Source organism: Nerophis ophidion, linkage group LG03 (assembly GCF_033978795.1).
Source record: "Nerophis ophidion isolate RoL-2023_Sa linkage group LG03, RoL_Noph_v1.0, whole genome shotgun sequence".
In the NCBI taxonomy this organism is placed as follows: domain Eukaryota; kingdom Metazoa; phylum Chordata; class Actinopteri; order Syngnathiformes; family Syngnathidae; genus Nerophis; species Nerophis ophidion.
Window position 1 is genome coordinate 33096978 of NC_084613.1, and position 26231 is coordinate 33123208.

Genomic DNA, 26231 nt, shown 5'->3' on the forward strand with positions numbered 1-26231 from the left:
TAAATGTCCAACTTGCTAAAACACCAACATTGTGTGGGAGTTGAATAATTTTGATCACAACTGTACTTCTAAATCACTAATACTCGCCTCCATGGCGAGGAATATAGTAAGTTTCTTACAAGCTAATAGATAAACATTGCATCACTACACACCGTAGAAGGAAACAATAGCTCACCGCTAACAGCAAGCTAGCACCTCTGAATGTAAACAAATGCCATGGGTGGATCTACACCTGACATCCACTGTAATGATACCATGTACAAGAGCGTATCTAGCCGATACTACTATGATTACATTAAAAAAAATGTATCGGCACACAATATTTTTTTCCTTTTTTTTTTTAATTCATACTATGCTTATAAAGTCAGAAAATATGGCCCTGGACACTTGAGGACTTTGATATGACCAATGTATGATCCTGTAACGACTTAGTATCGGATTGATACCTAAATTTGTGGTAACTTCCAAAACTAATGTAAAGTATCAAACAACAGAAGATTAAGTGATTATTAAGTTTTAACAGAAGTGTAGATAAAATATGTTAAAACATGAAGTAAGCAGATATTAACAGTAAATGGACAAGTAGATTAATAATTCATTTTCGACCACTTGTCCTTAATAATGTTGACAAATTAATAGAATGATATATGACACAATTTAAGACTAATAAGGAGTCTTTGTCTGTTTGCTTACTACTAAAAGAAAGGTTGTCTAGTATGTTCACTATTTTATTTGAAGACAAAGTTGCAAAAATAAACATATGTGTAATGTACCCTAAATTTTTATTTTCTAAATTTTTTTTTATAAATAATACAATTTTTTGTAATCACCTTCTTTAGAAAAGTATCGAAATACATTTTGTACCGGTACTAAAATATTGATATGGGGACCACCCTAGTAGATGGACAACATTTATGTCCTCTGATCACCACTGGGATTAGAATGTTGCTGTCTACATTGACCCTGGGAAGAAATGATCTGATTGGCTATCTTTGCCAATTGGGCGACTTTCTCGCTAAATGTAGTATCTTTCCGACTCCTCTTAGCGAATTATTTGTCAAAAGCAATTAGCGACAAATCCAGCGACTGTTTGGGATGTTACCACCCCAAAGGGAACAAGCGGTAGAAAATGGATTGATGGATGGATGGATATATATGGATGGATAACATTCAATTCTTGGAAGCTAACAGGATGCTAAAATTCAATTCTTGGAAGCTAACATGATGCCAACATACTCTTCTTGGACGCTAACAGGATGCTAACACTCTTCTTCAAGCTAACAGGATTCTAACATTCTCTTTCTGGAAGCTAACAGGATGCTAAGATATTCTTCTTGGAAGGTAACATGATGCTAACATTCTCTTCTTGGAAACTAACAGGATTCTAACATTATCTTCTTGGAAGCTAACAGGATGCTAACATACTCTTCTTGGAAGCTAACAGGGTGCTAACATACTCTTCTTGGAAGCTAACATGATGCCAACATACTCTTCTCGGAAGCTAACAAGATGCTAACAAACTTTCTTGGAAGTTAACAGGATGCCAACATACTCTTGTTGGAAGTTAACAGGATGCTAATGCTAATATACTCTTCCAGCACTATAAATGTAGCAAGCCAATGCGACCCACCTTGCCAGCCCACCCCGCAGACGCACGTCTTGTCCCTGCAGCGTCCTCTCTCAGGGTCCCCGCAGTCGTCCAGGCAATAAGGAACGTCGCAGGCATCCCCTTTCCACTTGTCCTGACAGTCACAATAGGGCTTCCCCGTGTCGTTGGACAGACGGCACTCTCCACTGCCGGAACAGTTGTTAGGACATGTGTTCACCCTGTGGAAGAAGAACAAGTCCCTGAAAAGCCAATTCTACATAAATAAAACATGTCTTTAATAATTAAAGTACACTTCTGCTCTTTTGGAATTTGTGGCCTGGTTGTCACTGGAACACAAAAACGCTGCAGGGGGAATTCTGGCTTTGCAAGGAAATTATGTGCTTAGACCGAACTCTGGACTTTCACAATACACCTCTGTGTTTTGACGCAAACAGGTGTAAATCCCTTGTTGATCTATAAAGTGTACCTGGGTCTCAGGGAGTGAGTGCTATTTGAAATATGAAAGGTCAAGTTATCGTCCTCTGCTAGGCAGCAACATAAAAACAAACGCAGGAGTCATAAGTCAATGATTGACAGCATGGCTGTACACTTTGTTCAATCTTTGCTTTCAAAACAAGGTCCACAAACCTCTCCTAAGCACCAATGCCAACACACTCTTCTGCAGTCTGATGGGTTCAGAGACACCAGTTTTATCCAACCAACGTTGGTCCCCCTTGTGCATGTATACCGTAACTGTCATCACATACTACAACGTAACAATAACGTTCTTATGGGATCCACGCCGCAACAATTACACTCACATTTTTACATCAACTGCATACTAGGTCATAGGGCCGAAAACTCTATCAGGATATAAGTGTTTTCCATAATTATGGATATTTTTTATGCTCTCTGAAAAATACACTCTAATTATAATCGCCTCAGCTACCAAGGCAGAAAGGAAAGGAAATGTCAACATAAGCATGCAAAACAATCAATGTCAATGCAAATCAAAAATATTGATCAACTCTGAGGTACTAAATTAAGAATATTTAAGCAATGCTTAATAAAGTGTAACAAAATAGTGTGGAAATGTAAACAAAGAAACCTGAAAATATTTTTTTTGCACGTTTACTGTCAAGAAGTCTTGTGGTCTGTGCAACATTTAATTTGGTCCCTTATTCATATTCAAGTATGGGAGTACATTTCTGATAAGCAGTACCGTATTTTTCGGAGTATAAGTCGCTCCGGAGTATAAGTCGCACCTGCCGAAAATGCATAATAAAGAAGGGAAAAAACATGTATAAGTTGCACTGGAGTATAAGTCGCATTTTTGGGGGGAAATTTATTTGATAAAACCCAACACCAAGAATATACATTTGAAAGGCAATGTAAAATAAATAAAGAATAGTGAACAATAGGTTGAATAAGTGTACGTTATATGACACATAAATAACCAAATGAGAAGGTGCCTGGTATGTTAACGTAATATATTATGGTAAGAGTCATTCAAATAACTATAACATATAGAACATGCTATACGTTTACCAAACAATCTGTCACTCCTAATTGCTAAATCCGATGAAATCTTATACGTCTAGTCTCTTACGTGAATGAGCTAAATAATATTATTTGATATTTTACGGTAATGTGTTAATATTTTCACACATAAGTCGCTCCTGAGTATAAGTCGCACCCTCGGCCAAACTATGAAAAAAACTGAGACTTATAGTCCAAAAAATACGGTAGTTGTTATTAAAATATTTTTGGACCAAATTATTATTTTAAAGTACCACGTTTTGTTATTTATTTTAGTAATGCAGTTTAATCCCTACCTGTTTCCGTACATCCGAATAGGGAACAGATGAGGACTAAAAAAATGTTTCAACTGCCATACCATCGAGGTGATCTTTCCTGTTTTATTGAAAAAATGTTTTTTACATTCTCTTCTCACTCCATGCAGAGAATCAACAGCAAAACGGCGCAATCAAACATGATTGATGACACCAATATGTGATTGGCTCTTCAGCGTGTGCCTCCCATTGCTCACTGATCACTTCCTCTTTTGAGTGCCTTTGTTCATGCGACCAACCTTGCTTCATAACTTCCGGTTTCTTGCGACCAAAAAAAAACAACTGTAAATTCCTCAATCGGTTTATCCAGGGCATTTTTAAATCTAACAGATTTTGTGTATATGGCGAAACATATCGATATCGTTTTAACGGCTACTAAGTTAGTAGATACCTTTCACATTTGAGCCGATACATAATGAACTCCCTGTGCCTTGGACCGCTGACATTAAAACCCCGTAAAATCATTGCCTTCATGTAACCAGGGTCAGTCAGGGTGGTCACGGCACCAAAGACCCAGGAGGATGTCACGCGTACGGCTGCTACCCTGAGAATGTCTCCTTTGTTTTAATAATAAATTGAGTAATCCAATTATTTTGAATAATTTGACATATGATGGCATTTTTAAATGTCAAAGATTTCAAACAAATCCATTTATCCATTTCTTACCGCACGTATCCCACTCACATGAAACTAATCTGGCTGACAGCAGGCTACTGTATAAACACATTTTGTTTGTAAGTTACACAAATTATATCAGAGTAACAGTCACCCACCACTTTTAAACTTGTACTTATCATTGTAGCAACTGGATTTGGTTTTGAACATATGTCCATTTTTAGTAGGAAACATTAGTTACAGGAGGCCCCTGGTGTTTCACTCGCTAGTTCTTTAGCCAACAGAATTTAGTTTTTCCAACCCAGCAAACGAATAAAAAGAGTCAGAAGGACGTTGAATCCAAGAACAAAAGCATCGAAAACCATGACGAGGTGTGTTGGTCTGGCGAAACGGTGTACAATAATATGCATTATTATTGTACACGTGTACAATAATACGCATTATTATTGTACACGTGTACAATAATACGCATTATTATTGTACACGTGAACAATAATATACATTATTATTGTACACGTGAACAATAATATACATTATTATTGTACACGTGTACAATAATAATATATATTATTATTGTGCACGTGTACAATAATATACATTATTATTGTACACGTGTACAATAATATACATTGTTATTGTACACGTGTACAATATACATTATTGTACACATGTACAATAATATACATTGTTATTGTACACGTGTGCAATAATATACATTTTTATTGTACACGTGTACAATAATATACATTGTTATTGTACACGTGTACAATAATATACATTATTATTGTACACGTGTACAATAATATACATTGTACTGAATGAGTCCAATTACAATCACTTCTAAACAGAGGACACTAACATCCAAACTGCTGATAGTGTGTTTGACAGAAATGCAGCTGGAAGGAGATAAGGATGTACTTTATTATTACATTTATACTTGCTACGATGTTTTTTGGGGGCAGAGAAACGGAAAAACGGAAACGTAATTTATTTGTGATGCAAGTTCCATATCAACTCAACTGGTGGGCAAAGGTAAAATGTAGGCAGTTCTTTCAGTTTGCTGTCGTAGTCTATAGTCTTTTGTTGGGCCCTACATAGTCTTTATACTCTAAGTATTATGCTTATCACACATTAGCTGTTTGATAGAAACATGCATCTTAGTTATATTTTTGATTGCCAAATTTGGAGGCGGTGAAATTGCCAATGCTAATCAGTACTATAATGGATATGGCATATTCAATGCAAACTAGCATTGGACAGCTTGAATAGTGGAGTGCTTTTTATCAGACATGCTAGCTTGGTTGGCATACACCAGGGGTTCTTAAACTGTTCCACTCAAATATTATCACAAAAAAATGTATACACCATTATGTTGTGCGAAATAAATCAACTAAATGTTTCCTAACTAAACTATCAATACAATTAAAGTTTCAATGAATATACAGCTTCACCACTTTAGTCATCATTTTGGCGCGTAAGAAACTTCTCTATGACTTTAGCTCCAGACTGGAAAAGACTGGGACTTAAGGGGAAAAAAATATACTAGTGAAATGATCTGTAACTGAAGCTAGAACCATTATTAGTTAAGATTTCTTTATCTAGACATTAGCTGGACTCTTCATATAGAAACAAGTATTTTATTCTGAAAACAAGCATTTTCAACCAGCAGTTCTTTAATTGAGCATATTTGAGATGTTGCAGAATCTTTAAACAAGATGTGGGGGGAAAAGCAAAATATTTTATTTGAATAGTTATTTTCTCAATTTGAACATGTTTAAAACTAGAATATAATACAATTATTCATGTTAAAATTGAGATAATGATGTAAAGTCAATAAATAGCACTTAAAACTAGGGATATTTCTAGAAATACAATTTTAAATCTTAGCAAGGGGCAAAACATTTGCACTGTACTGCCACAAGTGGTGTAAAAGTGTATTGCAACAGACCACAGCTGAGAAACAGATCTGTTTTGACGGCTCCTGCCCTATGGTCAGAGGTGGGTAGTAACGCGCTACATTTACTCCGTTACATCTACTTGAGTAACTTTTGGGATAAATTGTACTTCTAAGAGTAGTTGTTATGCAACATACTTTTACTTTTACTTGAGTATATTTATTGAGAAGAAAAGCTACTTTTACTCCACTCCATTTATCTACAATCAGCTCGTTACTCGCTACTTTTTTTTTTATCGATCTGTTAATGCACGCTTTGTTTTGATTTTGTCAGACACGCATTCAAAGTAGGAACTACGCATGCCTGCGTTTCACCAATCAAATGCAGTCACTGGTGACGTTGGACCAATCAAACAAAATCAGGCGGTCACGTGAACGTCACACGTCGATTCCGACCTATAAAAGTTGAAAAACTTATTGGGGTATTACCATTTAGTGGTCAATTGTGCGGAATATATACTGTACTGTGCAATCTACTAATAAAAGTTTCAATCAATCAATCAAAAGTGTAAAGGAAAAAAGACACTTTTTTATTTCAACCGTACTTCCCGTCAAAAGCCTAAAGACTGATCGCACAGTTCCTGTCTTCACAATAAAAGTGCCGCTCCATCGCGCCTGCGCTAACAAAATAAGAGTCTCCGAAAGCCAGCGCAAACAAGCAAGCAAGCTACGGAGTATGCCGTCAATGTATTTCTTGTAAAGTGTATAAAAACGAATATGGAAGCTGGACAAATAAGATGCCAAAAACCAACGAATGTCATGTGGTATTAGACAGAAAAGAGGAACTTTTTTTCTCATCCATTTGAAAATGTGGACATTATCAGCACTATACTGGCTGATTCCAGTCAATGCAAGTCATCAGAATCAGGTAAAACACCAATTTATATTCTCGTCTTCATGAAAGATAGGAATCTATATGTTAAACATGCATGTATATTCATTAAAACACCTTTAACGTGTCAACAAAAATGGCAAAATAAATAACTATAAATTATATATATATATATATATATATATATATATATATATATATATATATATATATATATATATATATATATATATATATATATATATATATATAAATATATATATGTGTATGTTTATATATATATGATATGTGTGTGTATGTATATATGAGGTAGATCACCTCGACTTGGTCATTTATTAAGTAATTGATTAACGTTGAAAAACTTATTGGGGTGTTACCATTTAGTGGTCAATTGTACAGAATATGTACTGTACTGAGCAATCTACTAATACAAGTTTCAATTAATCAATCAATCAATCGATGAATGCCTACTGAGCCTATTGTGCTGTTAAGTTATTGTGGCTCAATTTGCCTTAATTTTTTTATTTTAATGTATTATTATTTAATATATATTATTGTTTTAGTTGTTTAAGAGATGTTCCTGGCTATGAATTTGCTCATTGCTATTTTTATGTTTTTGTGCATTATTTGTTGCTGTAATCATTAAACAAACAGGTTACTCATCAGTTACTCAGTACTTGAGTAGTTTTTTCACAACATACTTTTTACTTTTACTCAAATAAATATTTGGATGACTACTTACTTTTACTTGAGTAATAAATCTCTAAAGTAACAGTACTCTTACTTGAGTACAATTTCTGGATACTCTCTACCCACCTCTGCCTATGGTTAAGAACCCCTGGCATAGACTACTGCATACATAGAAGCTATCCACCCACCAAGGGCTAGAGTCGGTTCCCCATCTTTGCTCAAATTCGCCCCATTTTATGACGTCTATCTTGTTCCTCGGATGATTCTTGTGTGAGTTGGCCATTTCTCTAGAATTTGTAGTCCAAAAAAAGATATGTCCAGGGTGCGACACGATGAATGCTCCAAGACTGGTTGAAGACGTTGTAAGAGAAAGCCAACAAACACCTTTGAGATGCTTTCATAGAAAGGTGCGGATTTTTGTTTCTTCCTTTTGGCTTTCCTCTCGCTCCGCGTTACTACACAGGTTAGCAAAACTTTCCCTTTCAAGTTGATTGGTGGTGGTGTTGCCAGGGTAAGTCAGCAATTAGCCGCAGTTAGTTGACGTCACATTAAAGAAAAGATACAAAAATGTCAATCTTTACATGAACTTGCATAAATGATGGTATCTGAAAAGTGATATTTTCTCTTGAAGAACAGAAAAAAGTCACTATGAAATCTTCAAATCTTGTAGTGGCTGTGATGACAATGTAAATTATGATTATAACATCCATCCACTGTCTACCACTTGTCCCGTTCGGAGTCGCAGGGGGTGCTGGAGTTTATCCCAGCTGCATTTGGGCGGAAGGCAGTGTACACCCTGGACAAGTCACCACCTCATCACAGGGCCAACACAGATGGACAGAAGACATTCACACTCACAGACTAGGGACCATTTGATTTTTTGTTTTCATTTTTTTAATCACTGTTATGTTGGAATTCTTATTCATATTGACACATTCATTTTTGTTTGGTTCCCTTGGATCAATTGCTGTTTATTGCTACTCAGAGTGTTGCTGGGCTGAAATTGGAATTGTATGATGTGTCAATTAGTTGGACAGTGTTGGCCCTGCGATGAGGTAGAAACTTGTCCAGGGTGTACGCCGCCTTCTGCCAGAGTGCAGCTGAGATAGGCTCCAGCGACCCCCCGCGACCCCAAAAAAGGGACAAGCGGTAGGAAATGGATGGATGGATGATTATAATAAAACAATATTGTTCAAATGTTTGCCATATCTTTGATAATCTGAAACTTGTTATCACAGATGCCCTTTTCTTTTCACACTTTTTCTTTTCTTTGGTTATTTTGAACTCTTTTTCATTATTGAACCTTTTGTTGTGTTAATTGTTGCATTGGTTTTTTTGCCTTATTTCTTGTTAACAAAATTCATCTTTTGAATTATTTTCATCTCTATTGTATGGAAAACGGTATCGACAAGTGTTGAATAATTGAGTATGTGTATGGATGTGAGTATGTTGAAAACCCTAAGACAGTGATTCTTAACCAGCGTTCGATCGAACCCTAGGGGTTCGGTGAGTCTGGCTCAGGGGTTTGGCGGAGCCTCTGCCGCGGAGGTCAAGATACACCCGACTCCTCATGTAAATAAAAACTTCTCCCTATTGGCATATTATGGATACCCCCAAACAATGTTCCCTCTAATTTTCCATCTGATTTGCAGGTTAGTAGTTTGTTGTGAGTTTATGCACTGTGTTAGTTTTGTTCTTTGAACAAGGTGATGTTCATGCACAGTTGATTTTGTGCACCAGTAAAAAAAACTATAACTCTGTCTTGAATTTGAAAAAACATTTTTATTTTTCCCTAAGAAAGGTTCGGTGAATGTGCATATGAATCTGGTGGGGTTCGGCACCTCCAACAAGGTTAAGAACCACTGCCCTAAGACAAGTATACAAGCTCAATTAGCTTGTAACTCAATAACACTCGTATCTCAAGTCAAGGTCTCCCATGGACAGAATCCTATTCAATAGTGCTTAGCCCGCAAAGCGTCACAATTTTACCATGTCAAATGCCTTTTAAAAACAAAAACAAACTCTTAGAGGAAACGAAAAACAACACAATGGAATGTATAACCAACAACCACCATAGAATCCATCCATCTTTTTTCGCTTATTTGAGGTGGGGCCACGGGGGCAGCAGCCTAAGCAGAAAAGCCCAAACTTCCCACTCCTCAGCCACTTACCAAGGATTTCGTCCTTTCGGTTAGGACCCTAAGCTCATGACTACATGCCAGGGTAGGAACCTTTTAATAGTGAATGTAAATAATAATGTACAGTGTTTCCCTTGGAAAGCGGATTTTTATGGTATCTCCTTTGAGCTGAAACTTCTTGATATTTTCATAGATACATGTCCGCCATTGAAATGTTATTTTAATGCCCTTGACTAGTGGTATTTACTCATTCTGCTTCAGTATGGTGCAGACTACACTCCAACTCCTTCTCCACGTTCTCCGTTCTAATGGTTGGAAAACAAACTTATGTCCGCCTCTAGCTATTGACAGCTACAGCTAGCTAGTAAGAAAGGATGTTCTGGGAGGATCCAACTCAACTAACTCACAATCTTTGCTCACGACTTGCCCTGAGACAATTGGTATCTATATGGTTCATTGCTTGAATACCTGTATGAAATGTTGAATCCAGTCAGGTTGTAGGCGGCGTCGCTAAAAAAGTGCAGCAAAGCGTATCCGGACTGCGACACCACCTCGGGCACCGTTTCGTTCCCGTAGCTCTCAGGAATGATCAGACCGCTGCGACAAAAAATTACTGTTAGCATGTTGTTTTTAAATGACGCACACCAATGGAGGAAGTACCTGAAGGCAGCCAGCAGAGGGGCATATATGGAGTCTCCATCATAGACGTAGAGGTGGTCCCAGCTGCACTCTGTGGCAAAGTGATTGAAGCGCAGGCGGAGGATGGAATTTGGCCTGGGAGACACAGACGACTAATAGTTAGCTTAATGACATTAGCTTACGTTAACATTAACTACAAACCGTACTATTAAAGTTCTAAGGTTACTTTATCAAAGGGGGTAAAAGCACATGGGAAATAGATTTGGGATGTCAACTGTTTGCAAGCTCACATAATATGTTAACTTTGTGTTCACGTGCTAGCATCCTGTTAGCTCCAATTCTCTAACTTTGTGGCAAAGAAAACAACTTTTGTTAAAAAAAAAAAAAAAAAAAAAAAAAGGCCCCCTTTTTCTTATATTTACTTAGAGGCAGAAATCTGTCACGAACCAGGATTAAGTGCCTCCGGTCTGTCTACGCTCGCAAACAAATTGGCAGTGTGGCGTAACTGTATTTGTGGCATAACTCAGAATTGTTTAGCAACTTGTGTTTGTTGCTGTATTTAGCAAGTAGAGATACATATTAAAAGTGAAAGAGAGATGTATCTTGCCTCATGCATTCATGTCATTATCAAATGAAAGCGTTCGCAAAAGTAATGACTGAGCAAGTGAGCGGAGATCCGCCACCACAAGCCTGGCGAGAGTGCATTAACACAGTATAGAGAAAACCCAACCCTTATCACTTCTGTAAGAGCCAAGTTAGAAAAATATGTTAGCGTCCTGGTAATCCAAAAAATATATTATGTTTGTGTGACCTATTAGAAAAGGATGTTAGCTTTGAGTAAGCTACCAAGAAAAGTTTTTGGCTTTGGAAGAGTATGATAATATATGATCTTTCTGCTAGCGCATAGTAAGAGTATGTTAACTTACTGTTAGCTAGCAAAAAAGAAGGTAATTGGCATTGACAGAAGGATTGCTCTTTTGCATCCCTCCTTGCTTTGGAGTATAATAATTTGGGGTGTCGGCACCAGCTACTAGACTAGATGTGACCAATCCAAGTCAAAGACTAGATGTGACCAATCCAAGTCGAAGACTAGAAGGGACGGCGTGGCGCAGTGGGGAGAGTGGCCGTGCGCAACCCGAGGGTCCCTGGTTCAAATCCCACCTAGTAACAACCTCGTCACGTCCGTTGTGTCCTGAGCAAGACACTTCACCCTTGCTCCTGATGGGTGCTGGTTGGCGCCTTGCATGGCAGCTCCCTCCATCAGTGTGTGAATGTGTGTTTGAATGGGTAAATGTGGAAGTAGTGTCAAAGCGCTTTGAGTATCTTGAAGGTAGAAAAGCGCTATACAAGTACAACCAATTTATTTATTTATTTATTTAGATATGACCAATCCAAGTCATAGACTAGATGTGACCAATCCAAGTCTACGACTAGATGTGACCAATCCAAGTAAGACTAGATGTGATTAATCCAAGTCAAAGACTAGATGTGACCAATCTAAGTCAAAGACTAGATGTGACCAATCCAAGTAAGACTAAATGTGACTAATCTAAGTCAAAGACTAAATGTGACTAATCTAAGTCAAAGACTAGATGTGACCAATCCAAGTCGAAGACTAGATCTGACCAATCTAAGTCTAAGACTAGATGTGACCAATCCAGGTCTAAGACTAGATGTGACCAATTCAGGTAATACTAGATGTGACTAATGTAAGTCAAAGACTAGATGTGACCAATCTAAGTCAAAGACTAGATGTGACCAATCTAAGTCTAAAACTAGATGTGACCATTCCAAGTGTAAGACTAGACGTGACCAATCTAAGTCTAAGACTAGATGTGACCAATTCAGGTAATACTAGATGTGACTAATGTAAGTCAAATACTAGATGTGACCAATCTAAGTCAAAGACTAGATGTGACCAATCTAAGTCTAAAACTAGATGTGACCAATCTAAGTGTAAGACTAGACATGACCAATCTAAGTCTAAGACTAGATGTGACCAATCCAAGTCGAAGACTTTATGTGACCAATCCAAGTCGAAGACTTGATGTGACCAATCCAAGTCTAAGACTAGTTGTGACCAATCCAAGTAAGACTAGATGTGACTAATCTAAGTCAAAGACCAGATGTGACCAATCTCAGTCTAAAAGTAGATGTGACCAATGTAAGTATAAGACTAGATGTGACCAATCCAAGTCGAAGACTAGATGTGACCAATCCAAGTAAGACTAGATGTGACTAATCTAAGTCAAAGACCAGATGTGACCAATCTCAGTCTAAAAGTAGATGTGACCAATGTAAGTATAAGACTAGATGTGACCAATCCAAGTCGAAGACTAGATGTGACCAATCCAAGTCTAAGACTAGATGTGACCAATCCAAGTAAGACTAAATGTGACTTATCTAAGTCAAAGACTAGATGTGACCAATATAAATCAAAGACTAGATGTGACTAATCTAAGTCTAAAACTAGATGTGACCAATCTAAGTCTAAAACTAGACATGACCAATCTAAGTCTGAGACTACATGTAACCAATCCAAGTCTAAGACTAGATCTGACTAATCTACGTCTAAGTCTATGATCATGAACTGATGAAAACTACTCAGATGAGACCAAACATCTTCTCAGACAAACCAACAGTGCAGTGATCTATTGAAGGCCCTGAGAACACAACGACCTGATGAATGACAACATCCACAGACTAAGTTGTGGGCAGGTTGTCAGACATTCATTGTACACACAGGATCTGCTAAGTCTTGGAAGGAAACAGGTGACAAATAATCAACAATTTTAAGTGACAAGTAGGAAGGGAAAGGTGGAATAATAAACTTTGTTTACTTGTTTGCTGACAGAAAATCACTCCAAAAAATAAATAAATAATGAATTATTCTCGGTTGCTTGCCGGCGACAACTGGCGACCGCAAGCTGGCAACTTCTCCAACTTACTGTCCTTCGATGAGCCACGTGCACTTGGTCTTGTATTTGTAGTTCCCGGGTCCATCGGACAGGATGCCAGAGGGTGTCGTTAGTCTGGACGAGAGGAAGGCAAAAACATGATCAGTGTAACATAAAACGGGAACACCTTTAGCTCAGTGGAAAAGAATGTTATCTGTATGTAAGCGCCCAAGATATTTTATAATTACAGTAATTTACAGACTGTAAGCCGCTACTTTTCCCTACAGTTTGAACCCTGCGGCATATAAACTGATGCGGACTAATGCCCAACATGTTTTGTGTTCAATAGTCCACATTAAATCCAAGCAGAGGAATGAAATTACATGTAATTGTTTGTAAAATGACACCATCTTTTGGCAAGTTTGCTCACTCTAGGTATTGCGTACTTCCTGTTTTAATGCCTAAGACCGTAAGTTAAACCGTCCATAGCGTTTCTCATCAAAAGGATTCTTCATTTATTACTCCAAGCAACATTTGTACGTTTCAGTTGAAAAGCGTCCCGTGTGTGATGTCTGTAGGAGTGTTTTCATGCATAGATGTACACGCTATTGTAATGTAATTAAACTAACGCCGTTAGCATTAGTTATTATGTTAAATTGTTTAACAGTGTCTGTTTTAGCATTATTATCTTATGATGGCATTGTTTCCGTTTTGTAAATTCACCAAAACGTCACCGTGGAGTTATGGAGTCTGTTTAGCTGATTGGAGAGCTAGCTTGCACAGCTAGTGGGTCCATGACCATGACTTTTGTTTGATCAGCCAATTTACTGCAGTGTTAAAATTAAAGTACGTAAATAAACATTTACGAAACATTTCTGTGTAAATAACTCATTTCACAACGTATATGCCTGCGTCTTAAAGTCTGGCACGGCAAATATTTGGAAACATATGTTTTTCTTCTTAAATTTAGTGGGTGTGGCTTATATACCGGTGTGCTGTATAGTCCAGAAAAGGCGGTAAATGTTAGCTTCCTGTTAGATCACTGGTAAAGAATGTTAGCTTCCTGAGAACTTTTCAGAGAACTTCACCCCTTAATGTTAGCTGCCTGAAAGCAAGTTCGCTTGTAGCGGGAGGAATGTAAACATAAAGGACAAGTGAGTTTAAGAGCGCTAACAAACACAACAGAAACAACTTTAAGCTACAGCACAGCAACAAGTAGGCGAGCGCACTTTAAGCTAACTGTATACTTGCTAACTCAAAGCACTAAGTTGTATTGCTTTTTATGGTCATCATCATAATAGTCAGGTGAATGGTTGCACAACAAGAGGCTGTAAACATGCTGCAAAACAACACAGGTTTTTGTTATCAAGATCCAAAAAAAAACTTGACAGTCCTTTTATAAACCTGGAGAATTTCAATAGCTACAACTCACTAAAGGACTGAGGTCCACAAGGTGTACAGGTTTCAAGAACATTCTGCAGTCAGCCTGTTCTGCACCACTTTTTGGCAGCCCAGCGTAGGGTACCCAAAAGGGACGGAGCTTGACACGGTGCGGCGTGTTGATTGGTAGAGTCAGACGCTGGTCGTTTGAAAACAGAAGACGCTTGAGTTGCTGAATAATTGATTGGCTGTACACGCACGTTGGAACGTTGACATTAACCCCGGTGGTCACCTAGCAACTCTACGCCTTCAGGGACACAAAAACAGCAAACAAGATGAACCAAGAAAGTCTCTGAGGGTGCACCCCCCTGACAAACATGGCAGCCTAGCACACGTTCATACATTTATATGAGGTCATACATTACAACACCAACCATTTGTTAAGTCAAACATCCTCTTTTCATGCCAATATATTTTCTTTCTTTCTTCTTTACCAATGATTGTCACAATATCTTGCTGCTGTTTGTAATAAACACATTCTGAGTCAAAGATCCTTTATATCAGTGGTCCCCAACCTTTTTGTAGCTGTGGACCGGTCAACGCTTGATAATTTGTCCCACGGCCCAGCGTGGTGGGGTTTCTTCTTTGTCATGAAAAAGGGAGGTTTTTGTCATGAAAATGAGTTTTTTTGGGGTTGGTGCACTAATTGTAAGTGTATCTTGTGTTTTTTATGTTGATTTAATAAAAAAATGAATAAATAAATAAATAATATATAAAAATTAATAAAAAATTCCTCTACGGCCCGGTACCAATCGAGCCGCGGCCCGCCTGGTGGTTGGGGACCACTGCTTTATATGAAAAGAACTCCCTGCTGTTTTTAAGTATTTACTGCAAGCACTCTGGTCCAGTGGTTCGCAAACTCAGAAAACACCTGGCTCTCCAAGCACAACCACAATGTTAAAATACAGTACCATAGTAGGCCCAAGCCTTTTCAATAAAAACAAGGTAATACTTTCATATTCTGAAAAGTAACACTGTTGGAAAATTTATTCAAGGGGTTCTTTGGCGAACCACAGTTTACTCTATACGACAGGAGTGCCTTGCTGTTTTATAATCAAAGATCATCTATATGACAACCGTGCTTTGCCTGCTTTTAGAATGTACTAATGTCATGGATCTAAATAACAATAACTTTTTTCTGTTTTTAAAGATTAACAGCAAAAACAATCCTCAAAGATCCTCTATTTTACAAAAAGCCCTCTGGAGTTTTTTCAGGACCATGTGCTAGCCAAAGATCCTCTATATCGCAAGAACTTACAACTGTTTTTTTATGTATTTACTCCTGTTAAAAGATCCTCTATAAAAAACAAGAGCTTTATTCAGGTTTTAGGTATTTACTGCAAAATCTCTACAAGGATCGTCAAATAACAGGAGCACTCTGCCGTTTTTGATAACTGACTGCTCGTCAATAGGACAGCAGTGCTCTGCTGTTTTTAATGACCTCTTGCTAGTCAAAGATCATCTAAATAAACAAGAGTTTCTGCTGTTTTAAGGATCCACTGTTAGTCAAAGATCTTCTATAAAACAACAGGATTCTGCTGTTTTTAATGAGCCACTGTTAGTCAAAGGTCATCTAAACAACAACAATATTCTGCTGTTTAAAGGCCTACTGAAACCCACTACTACCGACCACACAGTCTGATAGTTTATGTACCAATGATGAAATATTAACATTGCAACACATGCCAATACGGTTTAGTTTACTAAATTATAATTTAAAATTTCCCGCTGAGTTTCTTGTTGAAAACGTCGCGGAATGACGACACGTATGATGACGCGTGCGCGTGACGTCACGGGCTGGAGGGGACATATTAGCGCAGCACCACGTGAGGCGGCATAGCTCGGTTGGTAGAGTGGCCGTGCCAGCAACTTGAGGGTTGCAGGTTCGATTCCCGCTTGTGCCATCCTAGTTACTGTCGTTGTGTCCTTGGGCAAGACACTTTACCCACCTGCTCCCAGTGCCACCTACACTGGTTTAAATGTAACTTAGATATTGGGTGTCACTATGTAAAGCGCTTTGAGTCACTTGAGAAAAGCGCTATATAAATATAATTCACTTCACTTCACCACTTGAGGCAAAAAGTTGTCTCTTTTCATCGCGCAATTACACAGTATTCTGAACATCTGTGCTGCTGAATTTTTTGCAATTTGTTCAATTAATAGTGGAGAAGTCAAAGTAGAAAGATGGAGGTGGGAAGCTTTAGCCTTTGGCCACACAAACATATGGTGTTTTCTTGTTTAAAATTCCCGGAGGTGAAGTCTTACTATGGATCAGAGCAGTCAAGCGAACATGGTTATCGACCGCTTGTCAACCGGCAGGTTTCGGTGAGAAAATTGTGGTAAAAAGTTGCCTATTACCGGAGATGTGCAGAGCTTGCGCCGTCCATGCAGCTGCCGTGACTTCCCTCAGACACTGGCGTCACAGGGTTTCCCACACATTCATTTATTTGTGGCGGCCAGCCATGAAAAAATTATGGCCGCCACAAAAAAATACATATATATATATATATATATATTAAAAAAATATATATATATATTTATTTATTTATTTTTTTTTTTCGTCATTTGACTCGCTTGACCGCTCATAAAAGCAATGGGACTCTGTCTGTGAATGGAGCTTGTAGTTACATATTATATAAATATTTAAATATTATATAAATATGTATATAAATATGTACATAAAGTGTTGTAATTATATTCCAACTCCGCTTTCTTCTTGGTCATCGTCGCCATTTCCAAATAATCATTAACTTAGAATTTAATTGCAGCAACACATTGCAAGAAAGTTAGCACAGGGGTATTTTTAACACTGTGTTACATGGCCTTTCCTTTTAATAACACTTAGTGAACGTTTGGGAAATGAGGAGACCAGTTTTTTAAGCTTTTCAGGTGGAATTCTTTCCCATTCTTGCTTGATGTCCGGTGTCTTCCTTGTGGTATTTTATGCTTCATATTGCGCCACACAGTCTAGCACCCGCACTCTTTTACTATAAAGCCACGCTGTTGTAACATGTGAACAATGTGGCATAGCATTGTCTTGCTGAAATAAGCAGGGGCGTCCATGATAACGCTGCTTGGATGGCAACATATGTTGCTCCAAAAGCTGTATGTACCTTTCAGAAATAATGGTGCTATCACAGATGTGTAAGTTACCCAAGCCTTGGGCACTAATACAACCCCATACAATCCCAGATGCTGCCTTTTCAACTTTGCACCAAGAACAATCCGGATGGTTATTTCTCTCTTTGGTCCAGAGGACACAACGTCCACAGTTTCCAAAAACAATTTGAAATGTGGACTCCTCAGAACATACTTGCCAACCTTGAGACCTCCGATTTCGGGAGGTGAGGGTGGGGGGGTGTGGTTAAGAGGGGAGTAGTATATTTACAGCTGTTGTGTGCGCAGTTATGCACTGCACTTTCTAAAGTAGATGTTATTGTCACAAATGCATGATTGATTGATTGATTGAAACTTTTATTAGTAGATTGCACAGTACAGTACATATTCAGTACAATTGACCACTAAAGGGAAACACCACAATAAGTTTTTCAACTTGTTTAAGTCGGGGTCCATGTTAATCAATTCATGGTACAAATATATACTATCAGCATAATACAGTCACCACACAAGTTAATCATCATAGTATATACATTGAATTATTTACAATCCGGGGGGTGGGATGAGGAGCTTTGGTTGATATTAGTACTTCAGTCATCAACAATTGCATCAACAGAGAAATGGACATTGAAACAGTGTAGGTGTGACTTAGTAGGATATGTACAACGAGCAGAGAACATAGTGAATTCACATAGCATAAAAACAAGTATATACATTAGAAATACATTCGATTATTTACAATCCGGGGAGATGGTATGTGAATGGACGAGGGTATTAGTAAAGGGTTGAAGTTGCCTGGAGGGGTTGTGGTGCATCATGTACAGTAGATGGCAGTATTGTCCTGTTTAAGAGTGTCACATGCTGTTTATGGCAGACAAACTCCCTTACGGTAGAGTGTTAGACGTAATCGTGACTGTTGTTGTTGTGTGTTACTGCGCTGGGAGGATGTTAATGAAACTGCCTAACAATAAACCCACATAAGAAACCAAGAACTCGCCCTTGATCATTCTACTGTTATAACGTCATTGGGCAGACACGCTCTCAGACACGTCACTCAGGTCCTCATGGAGCTAGGGGGGGCATGGTCTCCAGCTCCGCCTGAATTTCGGGAGATTTTCGGGAGAAATTTTGTCCCGGGAGATTTTCGAGGGAGGCGCTGAATTTCGAGAGTCTCACGGAAAATCCGGGACGGTTGGCAAGTATGCCTCAGAACACTTTTCCACTTTGCATCAGTCCATCTTAGATGAGCTTGGGCCCAGAGAAGCCGGCGGCGTTTCTGGGGTGTTGTTGATAAATGGCTTTGGCTTTGCATAGTAGAGTTTTAAATTGCACTTACAGATGTAGTGAAGTGAATTATATTTATATAGCGCTTTTTCTCTAGTGACTCAAAGCGCTTTACATAGTGAAACCCAATATCTAATTTTTACATTTAAACCAGTGTGGGTGACACTGGGAGCAGGTGGGTAAAGCATCTTGCCCAAGGACACAACAGCAGTGACTAGGATGGCGGAAGCGGGGATTGAACCTGCAACCCTCAAGTTGCTGGCACGGCCGCTCTACCACCCTAGCTATACCACCCCAATTTAGTTAAAGTTCCAATGATTGTCACACACACTAGGTGTGGTGAAATTTGTCCTCTGTATTTGACCCTCCCCTTGCTTCCTTTACCACTGGTAGGTGAGGGGAGTAGAGAGCAACAGCGGTGGCCGCGCTTGGGAATCATTTTTGATGATTCAACCCCCAATTCCAACCCTTGAAGCTGAGTCCCAAGCAGGGAGCTAACAGGTCCCATTTTTATAGTCTTTGGTATGACTCGGCCAGGGTTTGAACTCAAAACCTACCGATGTCAGGGCGGACACTCTAATCACTAAGCCACTGAGTAGGCCCAGTAGTAGTTACTGACAGTGGTTTTCTGATGCACATGTGGTGATATCCTTTATACACTGATGTGGCTTTTTTATGCAGTACCGCCTGAGGGATCCAAACTGGCATTTAATGTTGATTTTCGGCCTTGCCGCTTACGTGCAGTGATTTCTCCAGATTCTCTGAACCTTTTGATTATGATATTACGGACCATTGATGATGAAATCCCTAAATTCCTTGCAATAGCTGGTTGAGAAATGTTGTTGTTAAACTGTTGGACAATTTGCTCACGCATTTGTTCACAAAGTGGTGACCCTCGCCCCATCCTTGTTTGTGAATGACTGAGCATTTCATGGAAGCTGCTTTTATACCCAATCATGGCACCAACCTGTTCCCAATCAGCCTGTTCACCTGTGGGATGTTCCAAATAAGTGTTTGATGAGCATTCCTCAACTTTCTCAGTTTTTTAGTCACTTGTGCCAGCTTTTCTGAAACATCTTGGAGGCATCAAATTCCAAATGAGCTAATATTTGCTAAAAATAAAATGTTCCAGTTTGAACATTAAATATCTTGTCTTTGCAGTCTATTCAATTGAATATAAGTTGTAAAGTATTTGCAAATTATTGTATTCTGTTTTTATTTACCATTTACACAATGTACCAACTCCACTGGTTTTGGGTTTTGTGTATTACAGTGTTCTGCTGTTTTTAAGGATCCACTGTTAGTCGAAGATCATCTCTCCGACGACAATATTCTGATGTGTTTATCGTCAAAGATCATCTATATCATAAGAATTTAGTTGACCGATATAACAGGACAGCTCAACTGTTTTTAGGAACTGACTGCTAGTCAAACATCCTCTCTTGGGGAGCTGCACGGTTTTTAAGGATTTACTACTAGCCAAAGATGAAACTCTTTCTGTGTGGAGTTTGCGTGTCCTCCTCGTGAATGCGTGGGTTCCCTCCGGGTACTCCGGCTTCCTCCCACTTCCAAAGACATGCACCTGGGGATAGGTTGATTGGCAACACTAAATTGGCCCTGGTGTGTGAATGTGAGTGTGAATGTTGTCTGTCTATCTGTGTTGGCCCAGCGATGAGGTGGCGACATGTCCAGGGTGTATGCCCCCTTTCGCCCGATTGTAACTGAGAAAGGCACCAGAGCCCCCCGCGACCCCAAAGGGAATAAGCGGTAGAAATGGATGGATGGATGTCATTTACAGATAAACACTGACACTTAATATGTATATATTATTTACAGATAAACATTGAAATATTATGTTTATATATTGTTATTTACAGATAAAACATTGACATGTATTATTTATATATCGTTAATTACAGTTGAAATGGACCAAAAGGAATCCCCTGACTTTTAGGCATTCATCATTTATCAAGTGGACCACTTTCTGACAGTTGGACAAAAGCCTGACTTTTTTTGAACAATTCAGTAGACTTTATTTTTTTAGTCCCGAATTTCAGTGCCCCTCCCGAAAGTATGCCGGGGCCACCATTCTTACGAATTTTTCACGATTTCCACCCAGACAACAATATTTCTAAACCATCCTTCACTGGGCGCTGTTTCTGGACGGACAATAATAATAACGGTTATACCTCGAAGTCAAGCACGGCAATCAGAACAGAAGACGAAGTAGAAGTAAGAAGAAAAAGTACGCTTGCAAGTTCCAAAATGATTGGAAAAAATCATTTCAGTTCATCCAGGACAGCTCGAAGAGGTAGGGGTATGCCGCTTGCATATTTTGTAGATCAGACTTCTCCATTGAACACGGTGGCCTAACGGATATAGTAACTCATGGAAAGTCAGAAAAGCACAAGGCTGCGGCAACGCAGCACTGGTCACGGCCCAGTATTATGGGCCACCTTGCTAAATGGAGACCCAAGGGTGTCACTTATGCTGAGACAAAGATGGCTATGTTGATAGCTGCAGACAACATCCTGTTCTCATTTTCGGATGTTTTTAACAAATCCGTGAAGGATATGATCCCGGATCCAGAGATCGCAAATGTATATGTATATGTATGTATGTATGTATGTATGTATGTATGTATGTATGTATGTATGTATGTATGTATGTATGTATGTATGTATGTATGTATATATATATATATATATATATATATATATATATATATATATATATATATATATATATATATATATATATATATATATATATATATATATATATATATATATAGTATATATAAAAACACACACACCCCTGCAGGCCTTTTGAATATCTCCCTAATTCTGAGGTGTCCAGGTTGGCAAGTATGCTGGCACAGCCACTCTCCTGTGCGCTATATCATATAAAATAGTCCGCTACGTCAATAAATGGTGTGCCAGTCCGCATGATTTAACGCCATTTAATGTGTCCCAAGACCCTAATCTAATTTGGTCTTCCACAACATTTTACGTAGCCTGCCACTTAATTCAACATGATCCTTCACTTTACTTAACGTGGCCCTCAACGAGTTTGACACACCGGATCTTAATACGTTTCTGTTTGGTTTCGAGAGAAACATATGCCAGTCAAAGATCCTCAATACGACAAAAGCGTTAAGAACCTTCTGCTTGTCAAAGATCTCCCATAACCATTTTTTAGGACGTCTACAACTTTCAATTAAATGCTCTCCATAGCATATTTAGAGTATTAGAGGCGGTAACGTCATTCATGAAACTAGAAATAAGATGTGACACAACACTGGAGCATTTTGACTCCTCGCTGGGTCCAAAGTCAAGACAATCCAAGAGTCCACTGCAGCAAATGCGGAGGTGAGAAGACGAGGGCGCCATGTTGCTCAGGTAAGAGCCGAGTGTGACATGGGGGTTCCAACACGGAGGCTGCCAGGTGAGTGCGGTCCTTACCGTAAGCGTCCTCCGCAGTGCTGGCACTGGTCCCCGACCCAGCCGGGGGAGCACACGCAGCTGCCAGTCGCCGCGTTGCATTGGCCGTTTACGCACGGCTTGTCGCACTCCTTGGCCTCGGCGCCTCCGAGCTGCTCGGCTAGCAGCAACAGCAGCAGCCCGGTGACCGGCGTCAGGCTCCGGCCTCCGGTACCGGACACCGAGCCGGACATTGTGTCGCTAAAGATGGCTGCTGGAGCCCAAACGCTCCGCTACTTCTCCCGCTGCTCGGCGGTCGGCGAGCCTGCTTCGCTGGTTCTAGAGGTACCGGCTGTAGTGACGACTTGACGAGGCTAGGCCGAGCTCGGCGAGCCGCTTACATCTTTTCAGAGGTTCCGTCTCTCAGCGCCGCATATTGACGGTCAGAAGTGACGTCACGACGGCGGAAGTGCGTAATAAGCCGGGGGGTGGGACTCTGGCGCTTTGCGTACCAGACACGGCACACTTCTGTGTGGACTGCGGCTGCGCGAACACAGGGGCGCGACTAGCATCTCCCGGGCCTCTCACGTGAAGGCGTCATTTTAAAAACAGATTTTAATGCTCCTTTTACCTTCACTTAGCTTAGTTCAGTGGTTCTCAAACTTTTTTCACCTTTTTTCAAAACCGCTCTAAAACAACACCTGCAGGCAACCTCAACCCTGTACCAATACCTTCCTCCATTCACATCCCATCTCCCCGGATTGTAAATAACCTAATGTAAATAATCAAATGTACTTCATCTTATGCTATCTGAACTCACTATGTTGTCTCTCTGGCACTCACCGAGGGTGGACGCTCCCCTTTCCTCTCCCTTATCTCTCCTGCTTGCTTCTTTGTTTTGACTTGTCTTAACTTGCTTGTTGCCTCTTTTTGCACTGCTCTCCAAATCTAAACATTGGAACTATTTAACTGGCCTCAACAAAATTGACAAGATCTTGGGTTTGGGGGAACCTGCTGTTGTGACGAAGCGGTTGTTGCTGGACACACGACGGACTCTTGGGAGACGAAGGAGTGCCGCGTGCCTTGCAACTTTTTTTCTGTCAAGGACGTGAAGCTATCCACCTATTCAGAATTATGAAAACAGGACATCTGCTGATTGGAGTAAGCGTTATCCTGGTTTGTCGACAAATTGGAAGTTGCTGGCAGTCTTCAAAGTACCCCAAAGCTGCCACAAATGATTGGATCTACCCCGCAGTTTTTGAGGACCAGTCATAGACAATTTTAGAGTGAAAAACAAATTTTATTTTCACTCGCATACAAATCATTTTAACTTGGATTGTTTCCCTGGCTTCGAGACTCTCCCGAAGATCGCTGCAGGAAGACACAACAAACTCCCTTTTTTGTCTCCCATGGACACACACCTGTTGTTGTGAACTTTGGACTAGCGACGGCAAATACATCAAGGTCGCGGAACAGAGACACACTATGGGCTTATACACACACACACACACACACATCCACAAAAAAAGATATACGCCACACATACACCCCCCCGTCCCCCAATCCAACGCCCTCGACGCAAATTCCGTAGGGGCGATGAATGGATGGTCAGCGCCTGAGAGCTGCGACCTACCACCATGACCTTGAACTACCTTCCCTCTGTTGGTAGATATCTCGAGATGCATGTTGTAATATGTATATGTGCTTTGCTATGAAGGTTTTTTCTCACTCCGAACTGGGCCCCCTTAGGAGCCCAGTCTGGATTGTATTTTTCTACTCATCCTTCCCCAGCGTTTACCTTTTTGCCATCTTTTATGGGGCGCCTTATGGCGACCCATCAGCGTTCTTGTTCTGTAACCCTGTAAACTGTTTGTTTGTCTAACTTTGAACAGGTTTGTGCTGAAAACAAAGTTTTGTTGTACTTGTTGCAATGACGATAAAGACCTACCTACCTACCTACCTACCTATGTTCTCTGCTGGCTGTACATATCCTACTGTAAGACCTGCACTGTTTCAATGTCTATTTCTCTGTCGATGCAATTGTTGATGACTGAAGTACTGATATCAACCAAAGCTCCTCATCCCGCCCCCCGGATTGTAAATAATGTAAATAATTAAATGTATATACTATGATGATTAACCTGTGTGATGACTGGATTATGCTGATAGTATATATTTGTACCATGAATTGATTAACGTGGACCCCGACTTAAACAAGTTGAAAAACTTATTCGGGTGTTACCATTTAGTGGTCAATTGTACGGAATATGTACTGAACTGTGCAATCTACTAATAAAAGTATCAATCAATCAAAATGTACCCCCTGTGAATTTTTTTTAAATTCAAGTACCCCCTAATCCAGGGGTGTCAAACTCATTTTAGATGGGGGGCCACATGGAGAAAAATCTACTCCTAGGAGGGGCGGAGTGGTAAAATCACGGCACGATAACCTAAAAATAAAGACGACTACAGATTGTTTTCTTTGTTAAAAATAGAACAAGCACAATCTGAAAATGTACAAATTATGTTTTTTTACACTTACATGTTGCAGTTAATAGTATTCTGTCTTCCTTTGTCGTGATTTATACTTTCTGAATAAATTACGTGATAATGTTCATCAGTCAACTCATTGATGTTCATTTTCAATCTAGCAAGATTAAGAAAATATCAAATTTAAATTACAGGATGTTATTTATGTAGTTTGCTCATCTTCCTCAACTGGTGCACTAACATATTGTGGTTTATTTTGTAGCATAATCTACAAAGATTAAATAGATGGATATTAAAATGCATTTTTTTCATATCGGGCCATTAAATCTCTTCCGGTTGAGTTCTGGAGAGAAGGGGCAGACTTACCTTTTTACCATGAATTGATTAACGTGGAGCCCGACTTAAACAAGTTGAAAAACGTATTCGGGTGTTACCATTTAGTGGTCAATTGTACGGAATATGTACTGTACTGTGCAATCTACTTAAGTCTCAATCAATCAATCAATCAATCAAAAACCTTCAGGCAAGTATCGTATTTTTCAGAATATAAGTAGCACCTGCCAAAAATGCATAATAAAGAAGAAAAAAACATATATGAGTTGAGGTGGATTACAAATCGTATTTTTGGGGAAATGTATTTGATAAAACCCAACACCAAGAATAGACATTTGAAAGGCAATTTAAAATAAATAAAGAATAGTGAACAACAGGCTGAATAAGTGTACGTTATATGACGCACAAATAACCAACTGAGAAGGTGCCTGCTATGTTAACGTAACATATTATGGTAAGAGTCATTCAAATAACTATAACATATGGAACATGCTATACATTTACCAATCTGTCTCTCCCAATTGCTAAATCCGATGAAATCTTATACGTCTATTCTCTTACACGAATGAGCTAAATAATATTATTTGATATTTTATGGTAATGTGTTAATAATTTCACACATAAATTGCTCCTCAGTATAAGTCGCACCCCCGGCCAAACTATGAAAAAAACTGTGACTTATAGTCGGAAAAATATGGTAGGCAGTCGCTTGGCGCCCCGAAATGTATCGTAAAATACAATTAATAAACTTTTCCTTACCAAAAATGTTTTTTTTTGTCTTTTATCTATACACATTAGTGCACAATATGTAGCATTAATGACAATGTTTTTCCATTACCTTTTACTTCCGCCAGTGCATGTAAATACCTGCACTGCAACAACACCATGTCCCCATAGTGGGATCAATAAAAGCCTGTCCTATTGAAAACTGGGTCACTT

General features: G+C 39.2%; 1 protein-coding gene across 1 annotated transcript in view; it reads right to left on the bottom strand.

The window, feature by feature from the left end:
* The window catches only part of atrn (attractin), a 192178-nt gene extending 169228 nt beyond the window's left edge, over positions 1-22950 (bottom strand). Inside the window, exons 1-5 of the mRNA XM_061894846.1 lie at positions 22512-22950; positions 13258-13341; positions 10331-10444; positions 10139-10267; positions 1631-1827 (exon numbers count right to left, since the gene is read on the bottom strand). Of these exons, the coding sequence (XP_061750830.1) occupies positions 1631-1827; positions 10139-10267; positions 10331-10444; positions 13258-13341; positions 22512-22723 (736 nt within the window). The 5' untranslated portion in view covers positions 22724-22950. The remainder of the gene's footprint in view (positions 1-1630; positions 1828-10138; positions 10268-10330; positions 10445-13257; positions 13342-22511) is intronic.
* Between the last annotated feature and the right edge of the window lie 3281 nt (positions 22951-26231).